At 41.1% G+C, this 26,216-nt stretch overlaps 1 protein-coding gene across 4 annotated transcripts in view; it reads left to right on the top strand.

Moving 5' to 3' along the window:
• LOC145546142 (uncharacterized) overlaps window positions 1-26,216 on the top strand; it is a 482,768-nt gene that overhangs the window by 310,193 nt on the left and 146,359 nt on the right. Inside the window, exon 1 of one of the 4 annotated variants that reach the window (XM_081592133.1) lies at window positions 12,663-14,614. The exons of the other annotated variants lie outside the window; for them this stretch is intronic. Coding sequence (XP_081448259.1) covers window positions 14,486-14,614 — 129 coding nt within the window. The 5' untranslated portion in view covers window positions 12,663-14,485. Of the gene's footprint in view, window positions 1-12,662; window positions 14,615-26,216 lie in introns of those variants that run through there. 4 annotated transcript variants of the gene reach the window in all.

Genomic DNA, 26,216 nt, shown 5'->3' with positions numbered 1-26,216 from the left:
GAGCCCACAAGAAGGAACCAACCCTCAGACACCTGCCTTGTGAACTTCTGGCCTCCTGAACTGTGCGAGAATGAACTTCCGTCATTTAAGCCATCTTGTCTGTGGTAACTGGTTACATCAGCCGTAGGAAATGAATATACCATCCGTGAAGGGACAAGTTCAGTCCAGGAGCCGGCTGAAGCCTTGGTGTTCAATGCTCAAAGGCCCTCTGCCCTTTTGCTCTCTGGCAGCTGAGCTGGCAGTGGAGAATTAGGGGATACATGGACGCCCTAGTCCTCCTTAGTAACAGGGGAGAAGGGGAAACTTTTTTCTCTTTGGTTTGAAGAGGAATCCTTTCAAAGAAAAGATAGTTGAATGCCCATAAAAGAGAGTTCCACGAGTCCCTCAGCTTTCACATCTGGCCAAATTGCCTGACCACAAACCTCTCCATGCGGTCAGGTCTAAGGTGAGGCAGGTAACGGAGGAGAGGCAGTGGTAGAGGAAGCACTGAATGAAACCTCCTGGGGATGCTACCCTTGGACACAAGCTAATGGAGGATGATGAACGATGTCCAAGAGGTGAGGGAAAATGGCCGTCAGTGGATGAGATGGAAGCAGTCTAATCCATTGGTGCTATTTTAACTCCCCCCACCCCTGCATTTGCAGGCACTTTGGTTTGTACTTCTTGCCTCTGCCTGGGTACCAAGGCGTGCCTCCTAGGCTTTCATAATCTCAGACAACTTGGAAACTTTTGCTTTGACTAGTGAGGAGCCTGAGATCCACATTTATCTCAAGAAAACATACTCAATTAAGGAAAACAGACTCCTTACCCATGATTATTCTATATTCAGTAATGCTGGTTAAACATAGGCCTCCTGCCAAAAAGAGTCTTCAGTCTGTTTAAACAGAATGAGGAAAAGGCCTCAGATTATTCTTTTCCCATTTCCAGCCCAGTGCACTCATATCTTCTTTATTCTACTGTGTGGTTTAAGGAAGAACAAGGCATTCAGAAAGGACCTTTTATCTATAAAAATTAACATATCCCGTTGAAGTGCTCTAAACACACTTCTAATCTGCTAAGGCTGAAAATGTTATCACCAAGTGTTTGAGGGGTTTGCCAAAGTGAATATGTGCGTCTGAGGAAATTCAAGTCCCATCCTCTGTCTTGAGTGGATCTGGGACTTGAGCAGCAGATGTGGAGTTGAAAGGACTCTTTGAGCTCAAGATTTGACAGTTACTAAGGAACCTGAGAACATTTCTTCAAAGTCTCTGAGCCTCAGTTTATTATACATAAAGCATTGACTACTAAGTTTGCAGAGAAGACTTTATAGCAGATTTATAAGTCATAATAGATCAGCTAACCAATAAATCATCCACACTCATCATCTGAGTGCAAAGATAATGAAGAGAGAACTTCACTTTGAGCAGTTTCATCATTTATGAAACCATCCTCCTTTCTGTTGGAAGTTCTTCTTTCGCTGATTTTTTTTTAAATGTGGTTTGAACTATATTTACAATGGCATCAGTGCACCTCACTTTTTTTTTTTTTTACCAAATATGGCCTCATTCACAAAATACTCTATATCTTTAGTCTGGGTTTAGAGACATATCTCTAGAGTTCTCTGCCCACATTTTCCTCTAACCATTTAGATAATCAGGAAACATATGAGTATTAGTTCTAGAAGCTTCTGGTGTTGAGCTGCTGGATTTGAGCTGCAGGCTCAGCCTCAGCCTTCTTTGGTGATTCAAATTCACCTTTCTCAACCATCATCATGGAGAACAAAAGCAATAAAATATTTTGATTGTTATACACATAAAATGAGATGTTATATTTAAACATCCATTTAAAACTTTTAAAGCTCTCTAGAGATGTACTAAAAATTAAGTGCCTTTTTCATTCAGTAAAAACTTTTTGAGCAAGGGAACCTGGCTGAGTTCTCCCATGTCACACTTTTCAGCTGTCTAGGCTTATTTCTAGCCTTTTGGTTGTATGGAAAACTGTATCCTGAGGATATTAAGGATGTGTATATTTATTCCTTTAACAAATATTTTCTGCTGCTGCTGCTGCTAAATCGCTTCAGTCATGTCCAACTCTGCGTGACCTCATAGATGGCAGCACACCAGGCTCCCCCATCCCTGGGATTCTCCAGGCAAGAACACTGGGCACTTATTAAATAACCAGAACTTCTCTAAGCTTTGGGATAGCACAGAAAGAAAGAAGGAAGTTATCATTTCTGCCCTCATGAAACCTATGTTCTAGCAGTGGAGGCCAGTGGTAAGTACACAAACTAATATAATCATTCCAACTAGATTTTGTATGATGAAGAAGATGAAAACAGAAGCTAGCAAACCAAGAAAGAAAAACTTTATATGGTCCATCTGAGATGGCATCTCTGAAGAGGGATGTTTAAGCTGAGACCAAAGGACAAGAGATAGACCTGTGTGAGTGACTTCTAAGGGAAGGATGTTCTATAAAGAGAGATCTGCCTGAAATAGCAGCTGAACAAAGAGATACGCAGCTGCAGTGTGGTAAGCTGTAGAAGGAAGCTCATGGGGAGGTTAGAGAGGGGCCAAGGGTCAGATCCTATAAGACCTTTCAAGGGCCATGTGCTGGGTTTTATTTCAAAGTTGATAGAAGGTCATTAAAGAACATTAAGCACAAGTGTAATATAATTTGGTTTATATGTCAGTAAGGAGAGTGAAAAAGTTGGCTTAAAGCTCAACATTCAGAAAACTAAGATCATGGAATCTGCTCCCATCACTTCATGGAAAATAGATGTGGAAACAGTGGAAACAGTGTCAGACTTTATTTTGGGGGGCTCCAAAATCACTGCAGATGGTGATTGCAGCCATGAAATTAAAAGACGCTTACTCCTTGGAAGAAAAGTTATGACCAACCTAGACAGCATGTTAAAAAGCAGAGACATTACTTTGCCAACAAACATCCATCTAGTCAAGGCTATGGTTTTTCCAGTACTCATGTATGGATGTGAAAGTTAGACTGTGAAGAAAGCTGAGCGCCAAAGAATTGATGCTTTTGAACTGTGGTGTTGGAGAAGACTCTTGAGAGTCCCTTGGACTGCAAGGAGATCCAACAGTCCATCCTAAAGGAGCTCAATCCTGGGTGTTCATTGGAAGGACTGATGTTGAAGCTGAAACTCCAATACTTTGGCCACCTCATACGAAGAGTTGACTCATTGGAAAAGACCCTGATGCTGGGAAGGATTGGGGGCAGGAGAAGGGAACAACAGAGGATGAGATGGCTGAATGGCATCACTGACTCAATGGACATGGGTTTGGGTAGACTCCAGGAGTTGGTGATGGACAGGGAGTCCTGGCGTGCTGCGATTCATGAGGTTGCAAAGAGTCGGACACGACTGAGTGACTGAACTGAACTGAACTGAACTGAAGATCACTCAGAGCTCTGTGAAGAAAATTAGCTGGAGGGGGAACAAGAATAAAAACAGAGAACTGGTTAAGGAATCGTTGCAGTACTCCAGGCAAAAGGTTCTGTTGGCCTGTATTCTTTTTAATGTACAAAGATTTTTTTGGAAGAAACTCCTATGAAATGTAATGGGGAAGGAGCTGAGAAAGGCTGGAGAAGCTATCAGAGCACCATGGGGTCTGACACTGAGTGATGGTTGGAGGGAAGGAAGTTGGTACCATGTTGGCTTGTAATGACCTGGCTAGAGAAGAAAATGTAGAAAAGCAGATACAACTGAAAAATTTTGAAATTGAGCTCAACAGGACTCACTAAGGGATTAACTAATAGCTGAAATGGGGATGAAAAGAGGGAAAAATTAGGACTTGTCTATTTAAGAATAGCAAGGAGAGATAAGAAAGCCTTCCTCAGCAAGCGATGCAAAGAAATAGAGGAAAACAATAGAATAGGAAAGACTAGAGATCTCTTCAAGAAAATTAGAGATACCAAGGGAACATTTCCTGCAAAGATGGGCTCAATAAAGGAGAGAAATGGTACGGACCTAACAGAAGCAGAAGATATTAAGAAGAGGTGGCAAAAATACACAGAAGAACTGTACAAAAAAGATCTTCACCACCCAGATAATCATGATGGTGTGATCACTCACCTAGAGCCAGACATCTTGGAATGTGAAGTCAAGTGGGCTTGAGGAAGCATCACTACGAACAAAGCTAGTGGACGTGATGGAATTCCAGTTGAGCTATTTCAAATCCTGAAAGATGATGCTGTGAAAGTGCACACTCAATATGCCAGCAAATCTGGAAAACTCAGCAGTGGCCACAGGACTGGAAAAGGTCAGTTTTCATACCAATCCCAAAGAAAGGCAATGTCAAAGAATGCTCAAACTACCGCACAATTGCACTCATCTCACACGCTAGTAAAGTAATGCTCAAAATTCTCCAAGCCAGGCTTCAGCAATACGTGAACCATCAACTTCCAGATGTTCAAGCTGGTTTTAGAAAAGGCAGAGGAACCAGAGATCAAATTGCCAACACCCGCTGGATCATCGAAAAAGCAAGAGAGTTCCAGAAAAACATCTATCTGCTTTATTAACTATGTCAAAGCCTTTGACTGTGTGGATCACAATAAACTATGGAAAATTCTGAAAGAGAAGGGCATACCGACCACCTGACCTGCCTCTTGAGAAACCTGTAGGCAGATCAGGAAGCAATCGTTAGACCTGGACATGGAACAACAGACGGTTCCAAACAGGAAAAGGAGTAAGTCAAGGCTGTATATTGTCACCCTGCTTATTTAACTTATATGCAGAGTATATCATGAGAAACGCTGGGCTGGAGGAAGCACAAGCTGGAATCAAGATTGCTGGGAGAAATATCAATAACCTCAGATATGCAGATGACACCACCCTTATGGCAGAAAAGTGAAGAAGAACTAAAGAGCCTCTTGATGAAAGTGAAAGAGGAGAGTGAAAAAGTTGGCTTAATGCTCAACATTCAGAAAACTAAGACCAGGCATCTGGTCCCATCACTTCATGGCAAATAGATGGGGAAACGGTGGAAATAGTGGCTAACTTTATTTTTCTGGGCTCCAAAATCACTGCAGATGGTGATTGCAGCCATGAAATTAAAAGACGCTTACTCCTTGGAAGGAAAGTTATGACCAACCTAGACAACATATTAAAAAGCAGAGACATTACTTTGCTAGCAAAGGTCCGCCTAGTCAAGGCTATGGTTTTTCCAGTGGTCATGTATGGATGTGAGAGCTGGACTATAAAGAAATCTGAGTGCCAAAGAATTGATGCTTTTGAACTGTGGTGTTGGAGAAGACTCTTGAGAGTCCCTTGGACTGCAAGGAGATCCAACAGTCCGTCCTAAAGGAGAGCAATCCTGGGTGTTCATTGGAAGGACTGATGTTGAAGCTGAAACTCCAATACTTTGGCTACCTGATGGGAAGAGCTGACTCATTTGAAAAGACCCTGATGCTGGGAAAGATTGAGGGCAGGAGGAGAAGGGGACGACAGAGGATGAAATGGTTAGATGGCATCACTGACTCGATGGACATGGGTTTGGGTGGACTCCGGGAGTTGGTGATGGACAGGGAGCCCTGGCATGCTGCAGTTCATGGGGTAGCAAAGAGTTGGACACGACTGAGCAACTGAACTGAACTGAACTGATTTAGCACAATGCCTAGCACATAGTAGATGCTCAGTAAACATATTCAGGATTTGTTTTTCTCCCATAAAAGCAAGATCTCCCAAACTGATAATTAAGAAAATAACAGAGAATTATAGAAAATAGATAGATAGATAGATAAGGTGAGTGAGAACCTAGAGGATGAATAAAGGAAGAAAAGATTCAAATTTCCTTTTGGTGAAGCTAGATAATGACTTTACTGTCAGTAGATCAAGGTTAAAATCTTTTTCCATGTGTCTCCCTCCAGACAGCTTTTCAATAAATGTCAAAAGACATCCTCCCAGGCCAGCAGAGGCAAAATTGAATATTGCATGGTGAATAAGCGATGGGACTATATAGAGAAAAGACCTTTTTAAAGTTATCTTGTGATCTAGGAAATAGTTTTTCATCATTTCCTTGGTTGACTTTGAAGAAAGAGCTTAAAAATAAAGAAAAGACTATGAAGCATATAGTCTGAGAATGATGGAACTGAGCAATTCCGTCTTGGTCCATCGATTAGTATATTACAGAGGCATTTGTTAGCACTCTACTTTAGCATAAATATCACATACATGCACAGCCACATTCCTTTTGAACAAGACCACTAAAAATAAACCCTGAAATAGACAACATAATCCTTGCAAAGATTTTAAACAGGAAGCACAAATATTCCCACACTTCAGACTGGCAAGGTTAGAAAAAAATAGATGAGGGTCATACATATTAAATACTAATGTAAGTGATTGCACACAACCATGCTTTAATTGGTACCCGTGGTTTAATTCAGGACATTTTAGAAATTCTGATAGTCTTAGAAAGGAGTTTCAGGCATCTATATTTGTCCGCAATCTTTCTTCCAAGATTCAATTTATGGACCATTTTTTAAAATTCTGCTAGCTCCTCACATTGTGCCTTCTAAATTTCCTCTAAGTGAACGTAAAAGTAGAATGTACTTGCCTTCATGCTAATACCATTTGGAGTTTAAAAATGGTGTTCATGACTTTAGTCCTGCTCTTTCTCCTCTGGCTGTGGTTTTTAGTCTCCCGGATGTGACTGATGCACCGGGAAGGGACCACATCACACACATCTTTGTTCTACTCAGAACAGTGATGCTCAAGCGGTCTGCTTAACTATAGCTCCTTCACTATCCTTTCAGTCAAATGTTATCTGGAATATTGATAGCTTTTAAAAAAGTTATGTTTAAAAAGGGATGACCCAGCCATTATAGGAATTAAAGGAAATTGTTGTTAGGTCGCTCAGTCATGTGGGACTCTTTTGCAACCCTATGGACTGTAGCCCGCCAGGCTCCTCTGTCCGTGGGATTTCCAAAGCAAAAATACTGGAGTGGGTTGCCATTTCCTTCTCCAGGGGATCTTGCTGACCCAGGGATCCAACCTGCATCTCTTGCATTGGAAGGCGAATTCTTTACCACTGAGCCACCAGGGAAGCCCAAAAGGAGATAGTAAAGGCTTTTATAGGGAAAGGAAGAATACTTCTAAGCATTAGGAAGTGGCATCAATAAACACTGACTTAGAGGCTGAAGGGTCTTTGGAAGGGTCCCTCACATTAAGTATCTAACTTGATGTTCTCTTTACGCTGTGCTAAGACCTTCTCCAGAGGTGCATTGTGTGCATAGACAGGCACAGCGTGGGGCCAGTGTCCTCCGTGTGACACATCAAAGGCCACCCACGTTGACTTGTAGCAAGATTTCTAAAAATGCACTGGGTAGTCTTACCTCACTTTGCAACTGCCTACTTTTCCCCAGCCTGGAGTGATAGGAATGAAGATTTTAGAAAATTTGAGTAATCTGCTATGAGTCCATAGCAGATATGGACTTCTTTTTTTTTCTTGGAGTATAATTGCTTTACAATGTTGTGTTACTTTCTGCTGTACAACAATATGGATCAGCTATAAATATACATATATTCCCTCCCTCTTGGATCTTCCTCCTACCCACCCCCACATCCCAACCTTCTAGGTCATCACAGAGCACCAAACTAAGTTCCCTGTGTTGGCAGCTTCCAACTAGCTATCTATTTTACCTATGGTAGTAGTGTATATATGTCAATACTAATATCTCTGCTTGTCCCACCCCTCCTTTCCCTCCCTATGTCCTCATGTCCATTCTCTACGTCTGTGACTCTGTTCCTGCCCTATCTTTTCTGACCCCTACTCCCTCCTTAGGTGGCATAGATGGCTCCATCCTTTGGGTCATTTGGTACCTGGGCTTACTCCCCTACCCTCCTACACACAATACTTTATTGTATTTATTCATACACTGTGTTATCTCTTTTCCCCACTAGTCTCCTTAGCAGAAGGGACTGAGCTTTATTTGTACTTTCATCCCCAAATGCAAGATGTAGGTGTCTCACCCAGATGAAAGGATCAGGAAGCATTCTCCACTGTATGAAACCTTGTAAAATCCTGCTCCCTTGGGACCTTGTAAAGTAGGGATTCACGTAGTAGAAAGAGACAAACACATTAATTCTTCCCTGTTCCAAATCATCACTAGTGTGGAAGTTTTAATGGAACTACACGTACCACACAGCATTTGTGTCTATCCCTTGTACTACTGATGAAGCAATAAGGAGAAATATAGGGGGTCCTGACTCCTCCAGACTGAATTTGGGGGAGCCTGCTTCTGGCTTGAGAGAACCAGTGTTGAAATTCCACAGGGCCAGCCTGCCTCACAGTGTAGGCTTGCTTCCTTATTGTTATTGTCAGCCAACACCTTATCTTAGCAGAGGTGGGGATGTTCTGCAGCTACAGAGGAGCCAGTGGCTTTCATTTATCTTAAATGAACTTTCCTGAGTTCAGCCAACACTACTGATAAATTTTAAGCAGCAAACTCAGAAACCCAGAAGTCAGTGCCATCATTTCCAAAGGACAACCTTAGTCAATTTAACTCATTACCCTTGACTATGCAATCCCTGAAAAATGAAGCATTTAAACCATCACTTCAGAATAATTTATTGAATGACAAGGGCTGGTAATGTAATCATCTGATTTAATCAGCACTGCAGTCTCTGGTCAGGAGCAAAGTGACCCTTTAAAAAAGAAATTTCTGGTGTCACTGGAGATGGTGCCCAGTACATGTTTGGTGAAGGGATGAATGAACCAATGAATGACATCTAAGTTCAGTTTTCACTCTTTCACTCAGCACTCTGCAAAATCACCTCTCCTGACAGCAGGTGCTCATGTGTACTCAGCATCACCGTCTGATTTCAGTTCTAGAAGACAGTAAATGTAAAGAAGAAACTTGGCTACTGGTATCACAAAAGATGCATCCTATGAACCTAGAGCCCATTATAGAGAGTAAGTCAGAAAGAGAAAAACAAATGTTGTACATTAATGCATGCGTATGGAATCTAGAAAGATGGTACTGATGAACCTATTTGCAGGGTAGCGATGGGGACTCATAGAGAAGAGACTTATGGACATGACCGGGGTGGGGGAAGGAGAAGGTGGGATGAATAGAGAGAGTAAGTAGCATGGAAACATATATACTACCATATGTAAAATAGATAGCCAGGGGGAATTTGCTCTATGATTCAGGCAACTCAAACAGGGGCTCTGTGATAACCTAGAAGGGTGGGAGGGAGTTCAAGAGGGAAGGGACATAAGTATACCTATGGATGATTCATGTTGACATATGGCAGAAACCAACACAACATTATAAAGTAATTATCCTTCAATTAAAAATAAATACATTAAAAAAACAGTGCATCCTAAAGATTTTAGATGACTCCCGGCAGGTGACATTTTGAAATTACTATTTTTTAATCAACAGAAGAGTTGAAGAAATTTTTCAGCCCTACAAAAGATTAAGGGTTGATAGGTTTATAGTATCTATCCCTTGGGAATATCAAAGTATTATACACATGAAGAAAGTTGCAACACTAAATAATTTCTTAAAAATACTGAGTATCTTTCTCCATAATTTCAGAATATGACATTAGGAGAAACCTCTGAATGATTCCTCAACAGATCGCTTCACTCATGATACCATCTATAGCTTTTGTCACTTGTGTCATTAATTCCTCTTTCTTTCCTTCTTCCCTTCTTTCTGCCCTTCCTTCCTCTCTTATTCTTCCTTTCTTTCTCTCCCTCTCATTTCCTTTTTATTAGTCAGTAGGTTTAGATGTATTCATAAACATTATATAGTCCTCACAACAATGAAATATAAGTATTATTATAATTATTTTTACAATTTGAGAAACTGTCTCTCAGAGACATTAAATAACTTGTCCTGGGTCACACAGTCATGCCCAACTCTTTGCTACCCCATGGACTGTAGCCCACCAGGCTCCTTGAGTGGGTTGCCATTCCCTTCTCCAGGGGAGCTTCCCAACCCAGGGATCAAGCCTGTGTCTCCTGTGTTGTCTGCCAGGTTCTCTACCACTGAGCCACCAGGGAAACCCTCTTCCACCACTAACCATGTTTATTTTTTCCAGAGTACCATGTCCATGCTCCTTCCATTTCAGAATCTGCACCTTTTCATTATGTTTTCTTTGCCCATTCCCACCCTCCATTCCTGTTCTCCCCTATCTTCTCACCTCTTTTCACCCCTTCTTATTTATCCTTCATGTCTCAGCTTACCCTTTCCTTAAAGAGTCCCCCCACACAGCACTGGCTAAGTGTGTCTCCCCACCCTAAGCTTAGCACTTGCTAGTTCCGGACACTGTTCTAAATATTTCCTATGTTCTGCCTTTTATTCCTCACAACAACCTTTAGAGGGAGGTACTATTATAGCCCCATGGCATAGCTGGGGAAACTGAGGCACAGAGCAATTAAACAACTGGCTCCCTGTCTCTTGATGAAAGTGAAAGAGAAGAGTGAAAAAGTTTTCTTAAAACTCAACATTCAGAAAACTAAGATCATGGCATCAGGTCCCATCACTTCATGGCAAATAGGTGGAGAAACAGTGGAAACAGTGACAGACTTTATTTTTTTTTGGCTCCAAAGTCACTGCAGATGGTGACCGCAGCCGTGAAATTAAAAAGACACTTGCTCCTTGGAAGAAAAGTTATGACCAACCAAGATAGCATATTAAAAAGCAGAGACATTACTTTGCCAACAAAGGTCCATCTAGTCAAAACTATGGTTTATCCAGTAGTCACATATGGAGGTGGAAGTTGGACTATAAAGAAAGCTGAGCACGGAAGAATTGATGCTTTTGAACTGTGGTGTTGGAGAAGACTCTTGAGAGTCCCTTGGACAGCAGAGAGATCCAACTAGTCCATCCTAAAGGAATTCAGTCCTGAATATTCATTGGAAGGACTGATGATGAAGCTAAAACTCCAATACTTTGGTCACCTGATGAGAAGAGCTGACTCATTTGAAAAGACCCTGATGCTGGGAAAGATTGAAGGCAGGAGGAGAAGGGGATGACAGAGGATGAGATGGTTGGAAGGTACCACTGACTCAATGGACATGAGTTTGAATAAACTCTGGGAGTTTGTGATGAACAGGGAGGCCTAGCATGCTGCAGTGCATGGGGTTGCAAAGAGCTGGACATGACTGAGTGACTGAACTGAACTGAACCACTATAGCTCCATGGCATAGCTGGGGAAACTGAGGCACGGAGCAATTAAACAACTGGGCCCCTGTCTCAGGGCTGGTATGAGGAAGGACAAATCTGGAGCTTCCTTGTTATAATTCAGAGCCCATCATTCTCTCAACCACTCAGCTACACCGCCTCTCTTAGGAAACCCTGTCTGCTCACTCCTAGCATCCATGAAGAACTGATCCTCACAATTGTTTGTGAAAGTGTTTGTCTTTTTTCAACTATTTTCACTATAAGCTTTATGAAAGCAAGGTCTAATCATAGATCATAGTCCCTACATCTAGCATTTGTGCCTGGAGTATAGGAGATAGCTAATAAATATTTGAAGAGTAAATAAATAAATAGATGATCAAATGGAGGGACAGATGGAAGGGCTGATGAATGACTTGGTTGGCTTATGTCTTTAAAAACTGGTGCCAGTGAATCTTGGATTTTAAGCTTTTTCCCTGTCCCTGGGGTAGCAATATCATCATCTAATATGAAGAGCAGAGTGTTTTGGACAGACTACGTCTTGGTTCATTTTGATTTTCTTTTTACAATGGGAAACACTGATGTAGAATGTCGAATGTCCTACATTCAGCTAAACTTTTAAGGGGTCAACAATAAAACTGGGATGAGGTAGAGAAGTCAGATAAAATGGTATAGTATTTTTTAGCTAAAAGAGACCATCAAGATCACCAGATTCTTTGTGTTACAGGAGCTTCTGTAGTAATGATTCTTAGGTATTTAGGCCAGATTTCTTCAACCTCATCTTCACCTGTTTTCAGCATAGGTGGCAGAATTCAGAACTGTTCTGCCAGTGCCGTGCTGTCTGGCGTGCCCAGATGCTGTCAGAAAAAGATAAGACATGGGCATTTTAGACAAGCCATATGACTCTGAGATGACCCTTTCATCCAGCTATGGAAGACACAGTGACTGATAATGACTTCAGAAACATCATCTACTTACCAGGTGTCTGAACTCAAACATAAATCAACAATCTGAAGGGATAAAGCCATTATTTCATTGAAGTGTGAGGTTTGAACACAGGTTTCTGAAGATAAAGGATTTTACAAAGGTATTCCATTTGAAAATAGTATGGCAATTTTTGTTAAGATCAAAGGCTGATATCAAAGGAAAGACCTCTCTGAATATTTTCATTATTCGGGTATCTGGCCTGCATAGAAATACAACTCCAAACCCAAGTTTGTCTAGAAAAAAAACTGCACAGAAAGCAGTGTTTGATGCCCCCAAATTGTCCTCTTTCTAGCTGTGACCTTGGGAAACCACTTGACCTGAGTCTCAGTGTTCTCATCAGCAAATTGGAGCTAGTCCATCAACAATTACCTCTACAGTGTTTTCTTTGGGTGAAGTGTACACGTGATGGCGAGTGCTACCATTTCTCAAGTGCATACCATGTTTGGGGAACTTTACCTACACGAACCTCACTCTGTCCACAACAAAACCCTGTTGTCAAGACACTGGGATTGCAGCTTGGAGAGTTATCAACACAGTGAGTGGAAAAGCCGGGATTCAAACCCAAGTTCGTTGACCCCAAATCATTGCTTCTTCCACTCAGCTTCATATCCAGGCTCTTGTAAGAGAAAGGGCTTTGAAAACTGTGAAGGGCGAGGAATGTGATTACTATTGTGTTTGTAGGTGGCTTTAATTGGATTTATGCTCCCTCCTAAATCCGTTTTTCTCCCATTTTTATTTCAAAGAGAAATCCTTATGGAAATTTTCTTTACCCTCTGCAGCTCCCTGGAGGAGACCTGTAATGGAGCTTGCAATAGCTTTGCCTGCCTGCCTGTCCTGTTGCTCTGCCCAGCTTCCATCTTTCCAAGAGGAGAAGAGTAGTTGTGAGGGCTTCTCCACACCCCACAGGCTGGGACAACAAACCAAGCCTTCCTTCTCTTTCTCTCTTCCCAAGTGTCAGAGTACCTTCAGGCAAGAGCCCCTCATTTCCTAGCCAAATCCTACACTTTGCGGAGCACTTATTCTCTTGAAGATAATCTACCATTAAAGATCTTGAATGTTTAAAGAATTGATTGTTTTAATTTTTTCCAGCTTTATTGAGGTATAATTGACAAAATTGTATATATTTAAAGTGTACGACAGGATGATTTGATATAAGTATACATTGTGAAATGATTGTCACAATCAAGTAAATTAACATATCCATCACCTCATATAGTTACTTTTTTTTCCTTTTTTCTTCTTGATGAGAATGCTTAAAATCTACTCTCTTAGCAAATTTCAAGTATACACTGTAGTATTATTAACTATGATCACTATACTGTACTTTAGATACTCAGAACATAGTCATCTTATAACTGCAAATTTGTATCCTGTGACCAATATCTTCCCATCCCCCCCCTCCATTGCCAACCCCTAGCAACCATCATTCTATTATACTATGCTTCTGTGAGTTTGACTTTTTTTTAGATTTCACATGTAAGTGATAATGATACCATGTTTGTCTTCCTTTATATGGCTTATTTCACTTAGCATAGTATGCTCTAGTTTTATCCATGGTGTTGCAAATTTCCCTCCTTTTTATGGTTGAATAATATTCCCTTATGGGCTTCCCATTTTACCCTTCCTCAACTCTGCTCCCAGATAGGCTTTTCTTTTTCTCAAACAGGGACAGTCTTTACTTGGATTCTTCAATTAAACAGACCTGACTTTTGATTCTAGCTTTCCAGTTACTAGCTGTGGCAGTATTTAGGAAAGTTGCTTAAATATCCCCAATTCTCTGATTTCTCACCTGTGAGGTAGGGATAATAATAGTACCTACTTCATACAGTATTGTGAGAATGAAATGAAGTAAAGTGGGTAAAGTGATTGACAGTGCCTAGCACAGAGCTTATGTTCAATACACATTTGCTGTGTGTGTGTGTGTGTGTGTGTGTGTGTGTGTATGTGGATTATAGCCCACCAGGCTCCTCTGTCCAATTTACCAGGCAAGAATATTGGAATGGGTTGCCATTTCCTACTCCAGGGGATCTTCCTGACCCAGGGATCAAACTCGTGTCTCTTGCATCTCTTGTATTGGCAGGCAAATTCTTTGCCACTAGCGACATTTGCTATAATTACTAGCTATTGTTCAGTGCTGATAAAAAGGCAAGGATTATATTACCCCTCATATTTTACCCCGGAAGACCAATAAATATCTAGAACAACATCACTCAGCGCTCCCAGTAAATTGATCCGTTTTCCTGTTTGACTTGTACTCTCACACGCCTAGTAATGTCTATAGTCTGTTATGCCCAACTGGACTTGTATCTGTTTCCTCTTATTCTTTTCTTCTTCCTATCACTGATACCTAGGACTGCCTCACCCCTGGAACATGCTCAGTAATTCAAGTTCCACCAAGAGTGAGTTACAAAAGACTGTCCAAATTCTTTGCAACCCAGTAAATAAATGCATCACTTTGTACCATGTCTTTGAAACCACCCCCATTGGCTCCTTTGGACTGGTAAGTACACACTTGAAGTACACACCAGAATAGAGGTCTGACCTTGGGCTGAGTAGGTCCATAGTCTGTTGTGCTGGGCCTGGGTGGGCAGCATCCATGTGAACTGAAGTGGAAAGAACGAGAGTGTGGGAGACAAACAACCTGGAGTGTTTCCTAGCACTTCTACCAGCTTTGAGACTTTGGCGAACTTTATAATACTCATTGAGCCTTGCCTTCTTCAGCTGAGAAGTGGAAATGATAACTGTATTTTTAGTTAATCAAAGATAAGAAATGATATCAAGTAGTGACATGTTAGTGGGAGTGCAGTAAATGGTAACTACTGCTCTCCTGGACTTAAGAGAGGAGGTAAGAATTCCCAGCAAGGCTAAGATCAATTTAGAAGTTCAGTCACAAAGCAACTTAGTGGGAGTTATCAACACACTGAAAGCAGAAAACAGGAGAAAGCTTGTGTTGAAAGTTGACCAGAGGGTGGGGAGGTAGGTGGGAGGGGGGTGGGTTCAGGATCGGGGTGGGGAACACATGTATACCTGTGGCCAATTCATGTTGATGTATGGCAAAAACCATCATGCTATTGTAATTATTCTCTATTAAAATTAATTAATTAATTAGAAAAAATAAATCTAAGACTGATGCAAGATTGCAAAGATTAAAAAAAAAGAAAGTTGATCAGGTTTCAGAGCAAGGGTCAGACAAAATTAATTAATTAAAAAATATAAATCTATGACTGACCCAAGATTGCAACAACAACAAAAAAGAAAGTTGACCAGGTGACCAGGTTTCAGAGCAAGGGTCAGATTTCTGCCATAAAATAAACCTAAATTCCCAGCTCAGCATAGGCACCCAAATCCCCAGCTCAACATGGGCGTGCAAATCATGTTAACCAAGGCATTTTGCTTGTACATCAATCTTAGGATAAATGCTACCTTTTAAACTCTAGCCTTACTACCCAAAGTGCAGTCCATGGACCTGCAGCTTCAACATCACCGGGAAGCTACTCTTAGAAATGCAGGTCCTCAGGCCTTACCTCAAATCTCTTAGTCAGAATCTGAATTGCATGAAGATCCCCTAGTGATTCACATGGAATGTTCCATAGGTCACACAGATCAACCCCAGTGCAGACTGGGGGGAGAGGGAGTACACAAGGGTGTGAATGCCCTTGAGGAAGGTGGGGAGGTGGGACTAATGAAAGGCCACCTTCAAGTCTGGGTCCCACACGTGTGTACCTTGTGAAGCACTTAAACAGTGCCCCGCACATACCAGCATTTCAGGCAATATCATGACCATTATTTGGTACTTCAAGCATCTGGAGAAAAGTTTATTTATATCTCTTGAGCATCAGGATGTCTCAGTGAAATCAGTTTTAGTTGAGAGGAGAGAAGAGGACAAGGAGAAGAAATATAACCTTCAATAAACCAAAAGAGGGTAAAAGGACTCAGTCTGCCAAGAACAGAATGAGGCAGTGAGAGCTCTGGCCAAAGAAAGGGGAGAATTTGACAAATGGTGGAAGGAAATAGAGTTAAGGGGTGCCACGCTGGCAGATAGGGGTATTTGAGCACACTTACTGACTGTAATGACCCACCCTCCCTTTTTCTCCTCTTCCTTCTCAGACTGAAATGTTTTGAACAGCTCTGCAGGCTCATTCTCTTTCATCCTGGAATGACCTTCCCTACTTCCAAGCCTGACAACACTCCCTCCTCTCAGCAGTGTCTCTCTCTCTGCTCTCACAGTGCATCCTTGGTACCTGTGACCTGACCCTTTGTTCTGCTTGATTTGATTGCTAGTTGTTTACCTCCATCTCTAACCTCACATTTGAGCTTCCTGAGCCCAGGGACTGTGTCTTATCTAGTTTGAAACTTTCCAAAGTGCCTGACACATAGTAGATCCTCTATATGTGTTGGTGGAAATGACATGTGACTGCGATTCAAGTTCTGTGTTCTCTAATTTGAAATGTACAAAGCCTCATGGTCTTCTTATTAACCACCAAATTAGTCAACCTCCAACAGAAAATAATGATTCCCTCTCCTCACACACACATTCCCTTTTTGGAGCCTGTGACTGTGCAGAATTAAATCAGGGAGTATTTATGACTTTAGCTATGATGGTGACAATTGATGTTGAAATTAAAAAGAAAACTATGAAATATTCTTTTTTATAACTTGTAAAAAAACTTTTTATTTTGTATTGGAGTAGAGCCAGTTAACAATATTGTGATAGTTTAAGGTGGACTGCAACAGGACTCAGCCATACATATATACATGTGTTTATTCTCCTCTAAACTCCCCTCCTGTCCAGGCTACCACATAACATTGAGCAGAGTTCCATGTGCTATAGTAGGTCCTTGTTGGTTATCCATTTTAAATATAGCAGTATAGTTTTCTGTGTTAAAGTCTTCCTTCATTGGATTTATTCCTGTGTATTTGATGATATTTCTTGGTGCTGTCTCATTTTTAATATTCATTTTCTAATTATTCTCATATAGAAATATGATTTATGCATATTAACCTTAAAAAAAAGAAATTAAAAAGGGCACAGAGGGACAGATTACCTCTAGACAAAGAGGAAGCCTGGTTTAAAAAGAGACTATTTCAGACAGCTGTGGGCCACTCAGGAACAGAAGCAAATATTTCACTGAGTTTTACTTATAGTTGCCAGTTCTTGTATATTTTTCCATTTATGTATCTAAAGCCATGTGCTTATAATATTCCTTAAGCACCCTTTTCATCATTACCTGCTTTTACTTTCCATTACCTGCTCCTGGTAATTCCCTAATTAAAAATCCATCATAATACCCAACTTTCTTTTTTTGACTTGAAGGAAGTTTTTATTTACAGAAGATGGAATTCTATTACACCTTTGCCATTTTGGCTACATGATATCCTTTTCTTCTCCTAGGACCTTGAGTCCCAAGTACTTTGTAAGGTCTGTTCATGGACAGGTACCCTGGGGCATAGCTTCAAGGGCTTTCCAGGTTGGGAGAAAACAAATCACAATGATCTCACTCTTGGAAGCACAAGTAGGCCAAGTGTCCCAGGACAGTCCCTGTCAACAACACAGAATTCAGTACATGTGTCCTTAATCTGCCCCATCATTGAAGTCCTTGTCCTGAGACTCCAACTCAAACCTTGTGAGTCAGTCTTGACTAGGTTGAAAGTACGGAGCTGTGAGCCCCACCCATGGGTGGACTCCAGAATTAATTAGTCCTGGTTGCCAGTCCTGCCATCTGCGTATGCCTTTTCCCATAACCTGCAGGGCATTTACAGGCATCAGTCAACATGAGTAAGGGCTGAGTATTAGGATGGGACATTGTGTTTCCCTTTTCCTACCTAGTCCTTTAGTTGGGTCCAGAGTGAGAGGAATGCGATATATTTAATAGAAAGAACCACAAATCTAGAGTCAAGCTAATCTAGTCTTCCTCTCACTTCTCTTATTATTGTTTGGTCTTGGACATATTATAATGTCTTTTCTCACTTGGAAAATGGGAAGAATAATAATTGCATTATTATTCATTACAATAATTAAACGACCAGAGGAATGTGCAGATGGTATTATTTTTGTTTCTGTCTTCCCTTAGACTGGAGTTCTGTCCTTCCAACCCAGGGAGTCCAGTGAGAGTAGCACCCCAGATCCTATCCTCTGGTGCAGCATCTACCCGCCAGCTCCCTCCATTGATAACTTGACTTCCACTTGAGTCCACTTCCATAACTCCTTGGAAGTGACAGTGGCCCAAATAAACACAAGGTCATTGTGTCCTCTGGACTTGTTATTCTGGATTGGTGGTTGCTTTCCTTGGGGCACAGTTTGGCTGTTGATTCAGTTTTCCCTCTCTTGGCCTTAGCTGGTTCCAGACCCTCCCATCCCTCTGCTCAAAGCCAGTAAGACACAAGCAAGCAGAGTGGAATAGTGAGTGTTCAAGTTTACAGGCTTTGGGGTTGCACAGCTTGAGCTTAATTCCCATTGCCACAACTTCCTTGTGGTGAGACTTTAGGCAAGCCTCTCAACTCCTCTAAAGCCTCAGTCCTTCCATCTTTAAAGAGAGCTTCAGAGTATTATGTAACTCTAAGACAGTGGGGAGAGTCACATGAAAAAATACATATGAAGCTCTTAGCAAAGTTGTTGTTCAGTCACTAAGTCGTGTCTGACTCTTTGTGACCCCATGGAGGACAGCATGCAGGCTTCCCTGTCCTTCATTGTCTCCTGGAGTTTGCTCAAACTCATGTCCATTGTGTCAGTGATGAGCATAATGAATGCTCAATTAATATTGGCTACTATTTTATGGTTTGTGGCTGAGCCCAGCTGTGTACTGATAATAAGCACTAATCATGAAGCAGTATTTCTGTCTTGAATACTGCTTACCTGTCAGTGTTGGAATCAGGCCACTACAGTTGTCTGTCAAGTTAGGCAGTTTCAGTTTTGTGTGATGTATTTGGGATGAAGGGATGAGTGATTCATTGACCACATGTACATTGGAACATGGTTTTTATTTGCTTTACCTCCTCTAGTCACAACTGACCTCAGAGTTTAGGTTTGAGGTAAGGAAAGAGTAATCAGTCAAGATTCTTACTTTATCTTCATTGGTATGTTCATGTTGTTGTTGTTCAGTTGCTAAGTTGTGTCCAACTCTTTGCAGCCCCAGGAACTACAGCATGCCGGGCTTCTCTGTCCTTCACTATCTCTCAGAGTTTGCTCAAACTCATGTCCATTGACTCAATGATGCCATCCAAATATCTCATCCTCTGTTGCTCTCTTTTCCTGTTGCCCTCAATCTTTTGTAGCATCAGGGTCTTTTCCAATGAATCAGCTCTTCACATCAGGTGGCTAAAGTATTGGAGCTTCAACTTCAGCATCAGTCCTTCCAATAAATATTCAGGTTCTCTGGTGGCTCAGAGGTTAAAGCATCTGCCTGCAATGCGGGAGACCCGGGTTCAATCCCTGGGTCGGGAAAATCCCCTGGAGAAAGAAATGGCAACCCACTCCAGTACTCTTGCTTGGGGAATCCCATGGACGGAGGAGCCTGGTGGGCTACAGTCCACGAAGTCGCAAAGAGTCGGACACGACTGAATGACTTCACTTTCACTTTTCACTTTCATGAGGCAAAAGGAAAAATTTGAATCTAGAAGAAAAGTGATCTGTAAGCAGTCTACTGTAATAATCTCAGCGAGAATCTCTCAAGGCCTCAGCTAAGAAGAAGGATATGAGAGTAAAAGTCTGTATGAATTCTGGGCTTTAGAGCACCCTGCATGCAAACTACATTGATGAAAGAATACCTGGGAGCCTCTGTGACTTGGAATCCTGTACTCAGGGCCAGCAACCACACAACTGAAAACCCAAGACACCATTCTTTTGCTAACACCATTGGAGCCCTAGGAAAATACTTCTCCAAGTCTGTTGACTTATGTCCTCAGAAGAAACGACAATTGCATCCATATGCCATAAAGGTTTGTGGATTGTGCTCCTGCTCAAGTGGGACTCAGAAACTGTTTAGAAAGACAGGGAGCACATTGGCTGGCAGGAGCACCAAGATTAAAAAAATAAAACCAAATTGTTTAACTTGTCAAATTCTTCCTCTATGAAGCAGGTGTGAATCAAGATATTGGTCCCTTACATTGGCAGCTAAATGTAGAATTGTGTTTGTTTTATAAAAGCATCTAATAATCTTGTGTAATTTTTTAAAGAAAATAAAATAGAAATTTTATTTAATAATTTTGGTTTATATTTTGATACTTCTTAGTTATAATTTGTGTTTGTCTTTTAATTTTAATAATTTGATGTTTGTGAGAGAAAATGACTTTTGAAAGCACATGAAAAATAGTTTTTTACATTTCAGGTTTGCTTTATTCTGTATTTTTTATTAAAATATATTCAAATTTGGCATGCTTTGGACATAATTACACTTTCGTTTGTAATGCCTTAGATCACTATTATTAATGGAATCAAACTCTATGGAAATTGTGATAAGAATAATATAATTAATAATGTTGCTGAAAGGAAGGCAAAAATGTGAATTTTGTGAAATAAATATGCAATAATTTTTTTATTATGTATGCTTAAATTATGTATGCTAACAGAAGCAGAAAATATTAAGAAGAGGTGGCAAGAATACACAGAAGAACTATACAAAAAAGATCCTCATGACCCAGATAACCACTATGGTGTGATCACTCACCTAGAGCCAGACATCCTGGAATGCGAAGTCAAGTGGGCCTTAGGAAGCATCACTGCAAACAAAGCTAGTGGAGGTGATGAAATTCCAGTTGAGCTATTTCAAATCTTAAAAGATGATGCTGTGAAAGTGCTGCACTCAATATGCCAGCAAATTTGGAAAACTCAGCAGTGGCCACAGGACTGGAAGAGGTCAGTTTTCATTCCAATCCCAAAGAAAGGCAATTTCAATGCCAAAGAATGCTCAAACTACCACACCATTGCACTCATCTCACATGCTAGCAAAGTAACGCTAAAATTCTCCAAACCAGGCTTCAACAATATGTGAACCGTGAACTTCCAGGTGTTCAAGCTGAATTTAGAAAAGGCAGAGGTACCAGAGATCAAATTGCCAACATCCACTGGATCATGGAAAAAGCAAGAGCATTCCAGAAAAACATCTACTTTTGCTTTATTGACTACATCAAAACCTTTGACTGTATGGACCACAACAAATTGTGGAGAAGTCTGAAAGAGATGGGATTACCAGACCACCTGACCTGCCTCCTGAGAAATCTGTATGCAGGTCAGGAAGCAACAGTTAGAACTGGACATGGAACAACAGACTGGTTCCAAATCGGAAAAGGAGTATGTCAAGGCTGTATATTGTCACCCTGCTTATTTAACGTATATGCAGAGTACATCATGAGAAATGCTGGGCTGGATGAAGCACAAGCTGGAATCAAGATTGCCAGGAGAAATATCAATAACCTCATATATACGGATGACACTACCCTCATGGCAGAAAGTGAAGAAGAATTAAAGAGCCTCTTGATGAAAGTCAAAGAGGAGAGTGGAAAAGTTGGCTTAAAACTCAACATTCAAAAACTAAGATCATGACATCTGGTCCCATCACTTCATGGCAAATAGATGAGAAAACAATGGAAACAATGACAGAGTTTATTTTGGGGGGCTCCAGAATCACTGCAGATGGTGGGCAGCCATGAAATTAAAAGACACTTGCTCTTTGGAAGAAAAGCAATGACCAACCTAGACAGCATATTAAAAAGCAGAAACATTACTTTGCCAACAAATGTTCATCTAGTCAAGGCTATGGTTTTTCCAGTAGTCACGTATGGATGTGAGAGTTGGACTATAAAGAAAGCTGAGTGCTGCAGAATTGATGCTTTTGAACTGTGGTGTTGGAGAAGACTCTTGAGAGTCTCTTGGACTGCGAGAAGATCCACCCAGTCCATCCTAAAGGAAATCTGTCCTGAATGTTCATTGGAAGGACTGATGCTGAAGCTGAAACTCCAATTCTTTGGTCACCTGATACGAAGAACTGACTCATTTGAAAAGACCCTGATGCTGGGAAAGATTGAAGGAGGAAGGAGAAGGGGATGACAGAGGATGAGATGATTGGATGGCATCACTTGATGCGATGGACATGAGTTTGAGTAAGCTCCGAGAGTTGGTAATAGACAGGGAAGCCTGGGGTGCTGCAGTCTATGGGATCACAAAGAGTGGACACGACTGAGTGATTGAACTAAACTGATGTTTTTATTTGGGCTTTCCAGGTGTTGCTAGTGGTAAAGAACCTGCCTGCCAATGCAGGAGATGAAAAAGACCCTCCTTTGACCCCTGGGTTGGAAAGATCCCCTGGAGAGAAAGGCATGGCAACCTACTCCAGTATTCTTGCCTGGAGAATTCCATGGACAGAGGAGCCTGGTGGGCTATAGTCCATAGGATCCCAAAGAGTGGGACATGATTGAAATGACTTAGCATGCACACACATATGCTTTTATTTAATTACTCTCCCTAACTTTGGCAGCCCACCAACTGACTGTTTAGACATTTAAATATTTTTAATTAAATTCAGCCATCCTTGATAGTTTTTAGACTTTCAAGTGTATAAAAACTGTAGCTTATATAGTTTTAACAAATTTGTCATTAGAAAGATAGACTCTTATTAAGGTAGGTGATAGAAACAAGAAGATAGTATCAAGTAGTCTGTATGCTTGAGTTGTACTTTTACTCCATTCGTATTCCTAAAGTGAGAGCAAGGTTGGGATCTGGTGGTTTATAAGTCTTCTCATCCAAGATTGTTGAGACTGAAACAGAAAAATGAAGGCAGTGATGCCAATTTGAAAACCAACCAACTAGCCAAAGACAGAACAGAGAACAACAAAAAGCAGTCACTGAATCTGGTTTTGCCTGCCCACATAATGGACTTTATATCCTAAACATAGTCACTCTGAACTCCAAATGCATTGCCCATAAATTTTAGGCAAATTTGTCCTTTATTAATCTTTTTTTTTTACAAAAAAAAAAAAATGTAGGCACAACCTACAGAATGTTTCATTCCTGACTTACTCATGTTTGACTGCTTGCTAACAGTGGAATTCAGTTGTAATGCAGTTAATTCAGAAAGCCAATATCCAGGTATTTTGACATTCTTAGAATAAAGATGCAGTCATAGATAATGATTAAAGGTGACCAGGGACACAGAGTTCCAGTTAAGAGAGATTGACCAGACAAATTTTCTGATTTAAAATTTTCAGAGATTAAAGGACAAATTTCTCATCTTGTGTCCCTCACTGACTCATTTCAACATTTTTCAAATAAAGAGAAAAATGAAAAAGCTGGCTTAAAACTCAGCATTCAAAATACTAAGATCATAGCATCCAGTTCCATCACTTCATGGCCAATAGATGGGGGAAAAGTGGAAACAGTGACAGATTTTATTTTCCTGGGTTCCAAAATCACCGTGGACGGTGACTGCAGCCACGAAATTAAAAGATGCTTGCTCCCTAGAAGAAAAGCTATGACAGACCGGGAGAGCATATTAAAAAGCAGAACCGTCACTTTGTCAACAAAGATCCATATAGTCAAAGCTATGGTTTCTCCAGTAGTCATATATGGATGTGAGAGCTGGAGCCTAAAGAAGGCTGAGTGCCAAAGAATTGATGCTTCTGAAATGTGGTGTTGGAGAAGACTCGTGAGAGTCGCTTGGACAGCAAGGAAATTAAACCAGTCAACCCTAAAGGAAATCAACCCTAAATATTCATTGGAAGGATTGATGCTGAAGCTGAAGCTCCAATTCTTTGGCTACCCGATGCGAAGAGCTGACTCACTGGAAAAGACCCTGATGCTGGGAAAATTGAGGGCAGGAGGAGAAGGGAGAGACAGAGGACGAGATGGTTAGATGGCATCACCAATTCAATGGACATGAGTTTGAACATGCTCTGGGAGATGATGAGGCACAAGGAAGCCTAGTGTGCTGCAGTCCATGGGATCACAATGATTCAGACATGAATGTGACTGAACAACAACTTGGATACTATTCAGATGTCAAATGGCATTACCTTCTGTATCACTAAGGACAGCACTGCCTTTCCAGAACAATCAGGTGGTCATCAAGGTAGAAGGCACCTAAAATGTACAACAAGCAAGACCCACCCCCCGCCCACACACACACAGATATATGCATAGTTACAAATGAAAAATACCATATCATCAGTTCAGGGTTCTGAGTTCAGAAAGATCTATGCCAACATACTTTGTAATTTTAATGTTCTACAGGGCAGCTGCTTTATTGACTATGCCAAAGCCTTTGACTGTGTGGATCACAATAAACTGTGGAAAATTCTGAAAGAGATGGGAATACCAGACCATCTGACCTGTCTCTTGAGAAACCTGTATGCAGGTCAGGAAGCAACAGTTAGAACTGGACATGGAACAACAGACTGGTTCCAAATAGGAAAAGGAGTATGTCAAGGCTGTATATTGTCACCCTGCTTATTTAACTTATATGCAGAGTACATCATGAGAAAGGCTGGGCTGGATGAAGCACAAGCTGGAATCAAGATTGCCAGGAGAAATATCAATAACCTCAGATATGCGGATGACACCACCCTTATGGCAGAAAGTGAAGAAGAACTAAAGAGCCTCTTGATGAAAGTGAAAGAGGAGAGTGAAAAAGTTGGCTTAAAGCTCAACGTTCAGAAAACTAAGATCATGGCATCTGGTCCCATCACTTCATGGGAAATAGATGGGGAAACAGTGGAAACAGTGTCAGACTTAATTTTTTTGGGCTCCAAGATCACTGCTGATGGTGATTGCAGCCATGAAATTAAAAGACGCTTACTCCTTGGAAGGAACGTTATGGCCAACCTAGATAGCATATTTAAAAGCAGAGACATTACTTTGCCAACAAATGTCCGCCTAGTCAAGGCTATGGTTTTTCCAGTGGTCATGTATGGATGTGAGAGTTGGACGGTGAAGAAAGCTGAGCGCCGAAGAATTGATGCTTTTGAACTGTGGTGTTGGAGAAGACTCTTGAGAGTCCCTTGGACTGCAAGGAGATCCAATCAATCCATCCTAAAAGAGATCAATCCTGGGTGTTCGTTGGAAGGACTGATGTTGAAGCTGAAACTCCAATACTTTGGCCACCTCATGCGGAGGGTTGACTCATTGGAAAAGACCCTGATGCTGGGTAGGATTGGGGGCAGGAGGAGAAGGGGACGACAGAGGATGAGATGGTTGGATGGCATCAACCATGCCATGGATGGATGGTTGGATGTCCGACTCGATGGACATGGGTTTGGGTAGACTCCGGGAGTTGGTGATGGACAGAGAGGCCTGGCATGCTGCAATTCATGGGGTTGCAAAGAGTCGGACACGACTGAGCGACTGAACTGAACTGAACAGGGCAGTGGATAGAGAGCAAATTTATTCTTCCTGAAAGTAGGTATTTAAGAAATTAGCAAGGATTAGGAAAGCCTTTTGTAAATATCTCTTTGGACTTATTTTACAAGGTTCTGTGAAACGATGAAATCAGTGTTCTGCATCAGAGTCTGATCTCCTTGGGTATAACATTTTACTATCTGGTTCCATTGCTTTGTAGCTGAGTATGTGTTCAGTCTGAGGTCTATGTAGAAGGCACAGGGATGAATGGGTTCCTCCCATAAGTCCTCACTGCCACATTCTATATCTGTAATCAGACAATCAATATGTCTAACTTGTGCCAACTTCCCTGGAGGAGAGTGAGTGTTCGTGTTAGAGATCCGTGATACTAGAGAAATAATGTGGAGAAGCCGTGTGAATGGGACTCATTGTTTGCCTGTATTTTAAATGTTCTCATTTTTCGTAACATTTTATGGAGAGCTCTTAAAAGGCCTATACTGATAGAGATACTCATTAAATGTCAAATTTAAAAAGAGGTGTTGTTGATGTAGTGTAATATAATCTGCTTTTGCATAAGGCTTTTCATCCCAGTGTTTGAGGAGTACTTTGCCAAACCAATTCTATCATCAAAATCCCAGATGTAATTCACAGAAGCTAAGAAAACTGCGTTCTAGATTTAAACTCAGATGCATGGGACATTTGTTAGATCCAGTACCCAAAAACTACTAGCGTAAATTTAGTATGTGACTTTCTATCTCTGTGATAATTACACATCACA

Source organism: Giraffa tippelskirchi, chromosome 4 (assembly GCF_054371585.1).
Source record: "Giraffa tippelskirchi isolate mGirTip1 chromosome 4, T2T-mGirTip1v1.2.pri, whole genome shotgun sequence".
In the NCBI taxonomy this organism is placed as follows: domain Eukaryota; kingdom Metazoa; phylum Chordata; class Mammalia; order Artiodactyla; family Giraffidae; genus Giraffa; species Giraffa tippelskirchi.
This window is presented reverse-complemented; position numbering and strand designations above follow the sequence as displayed.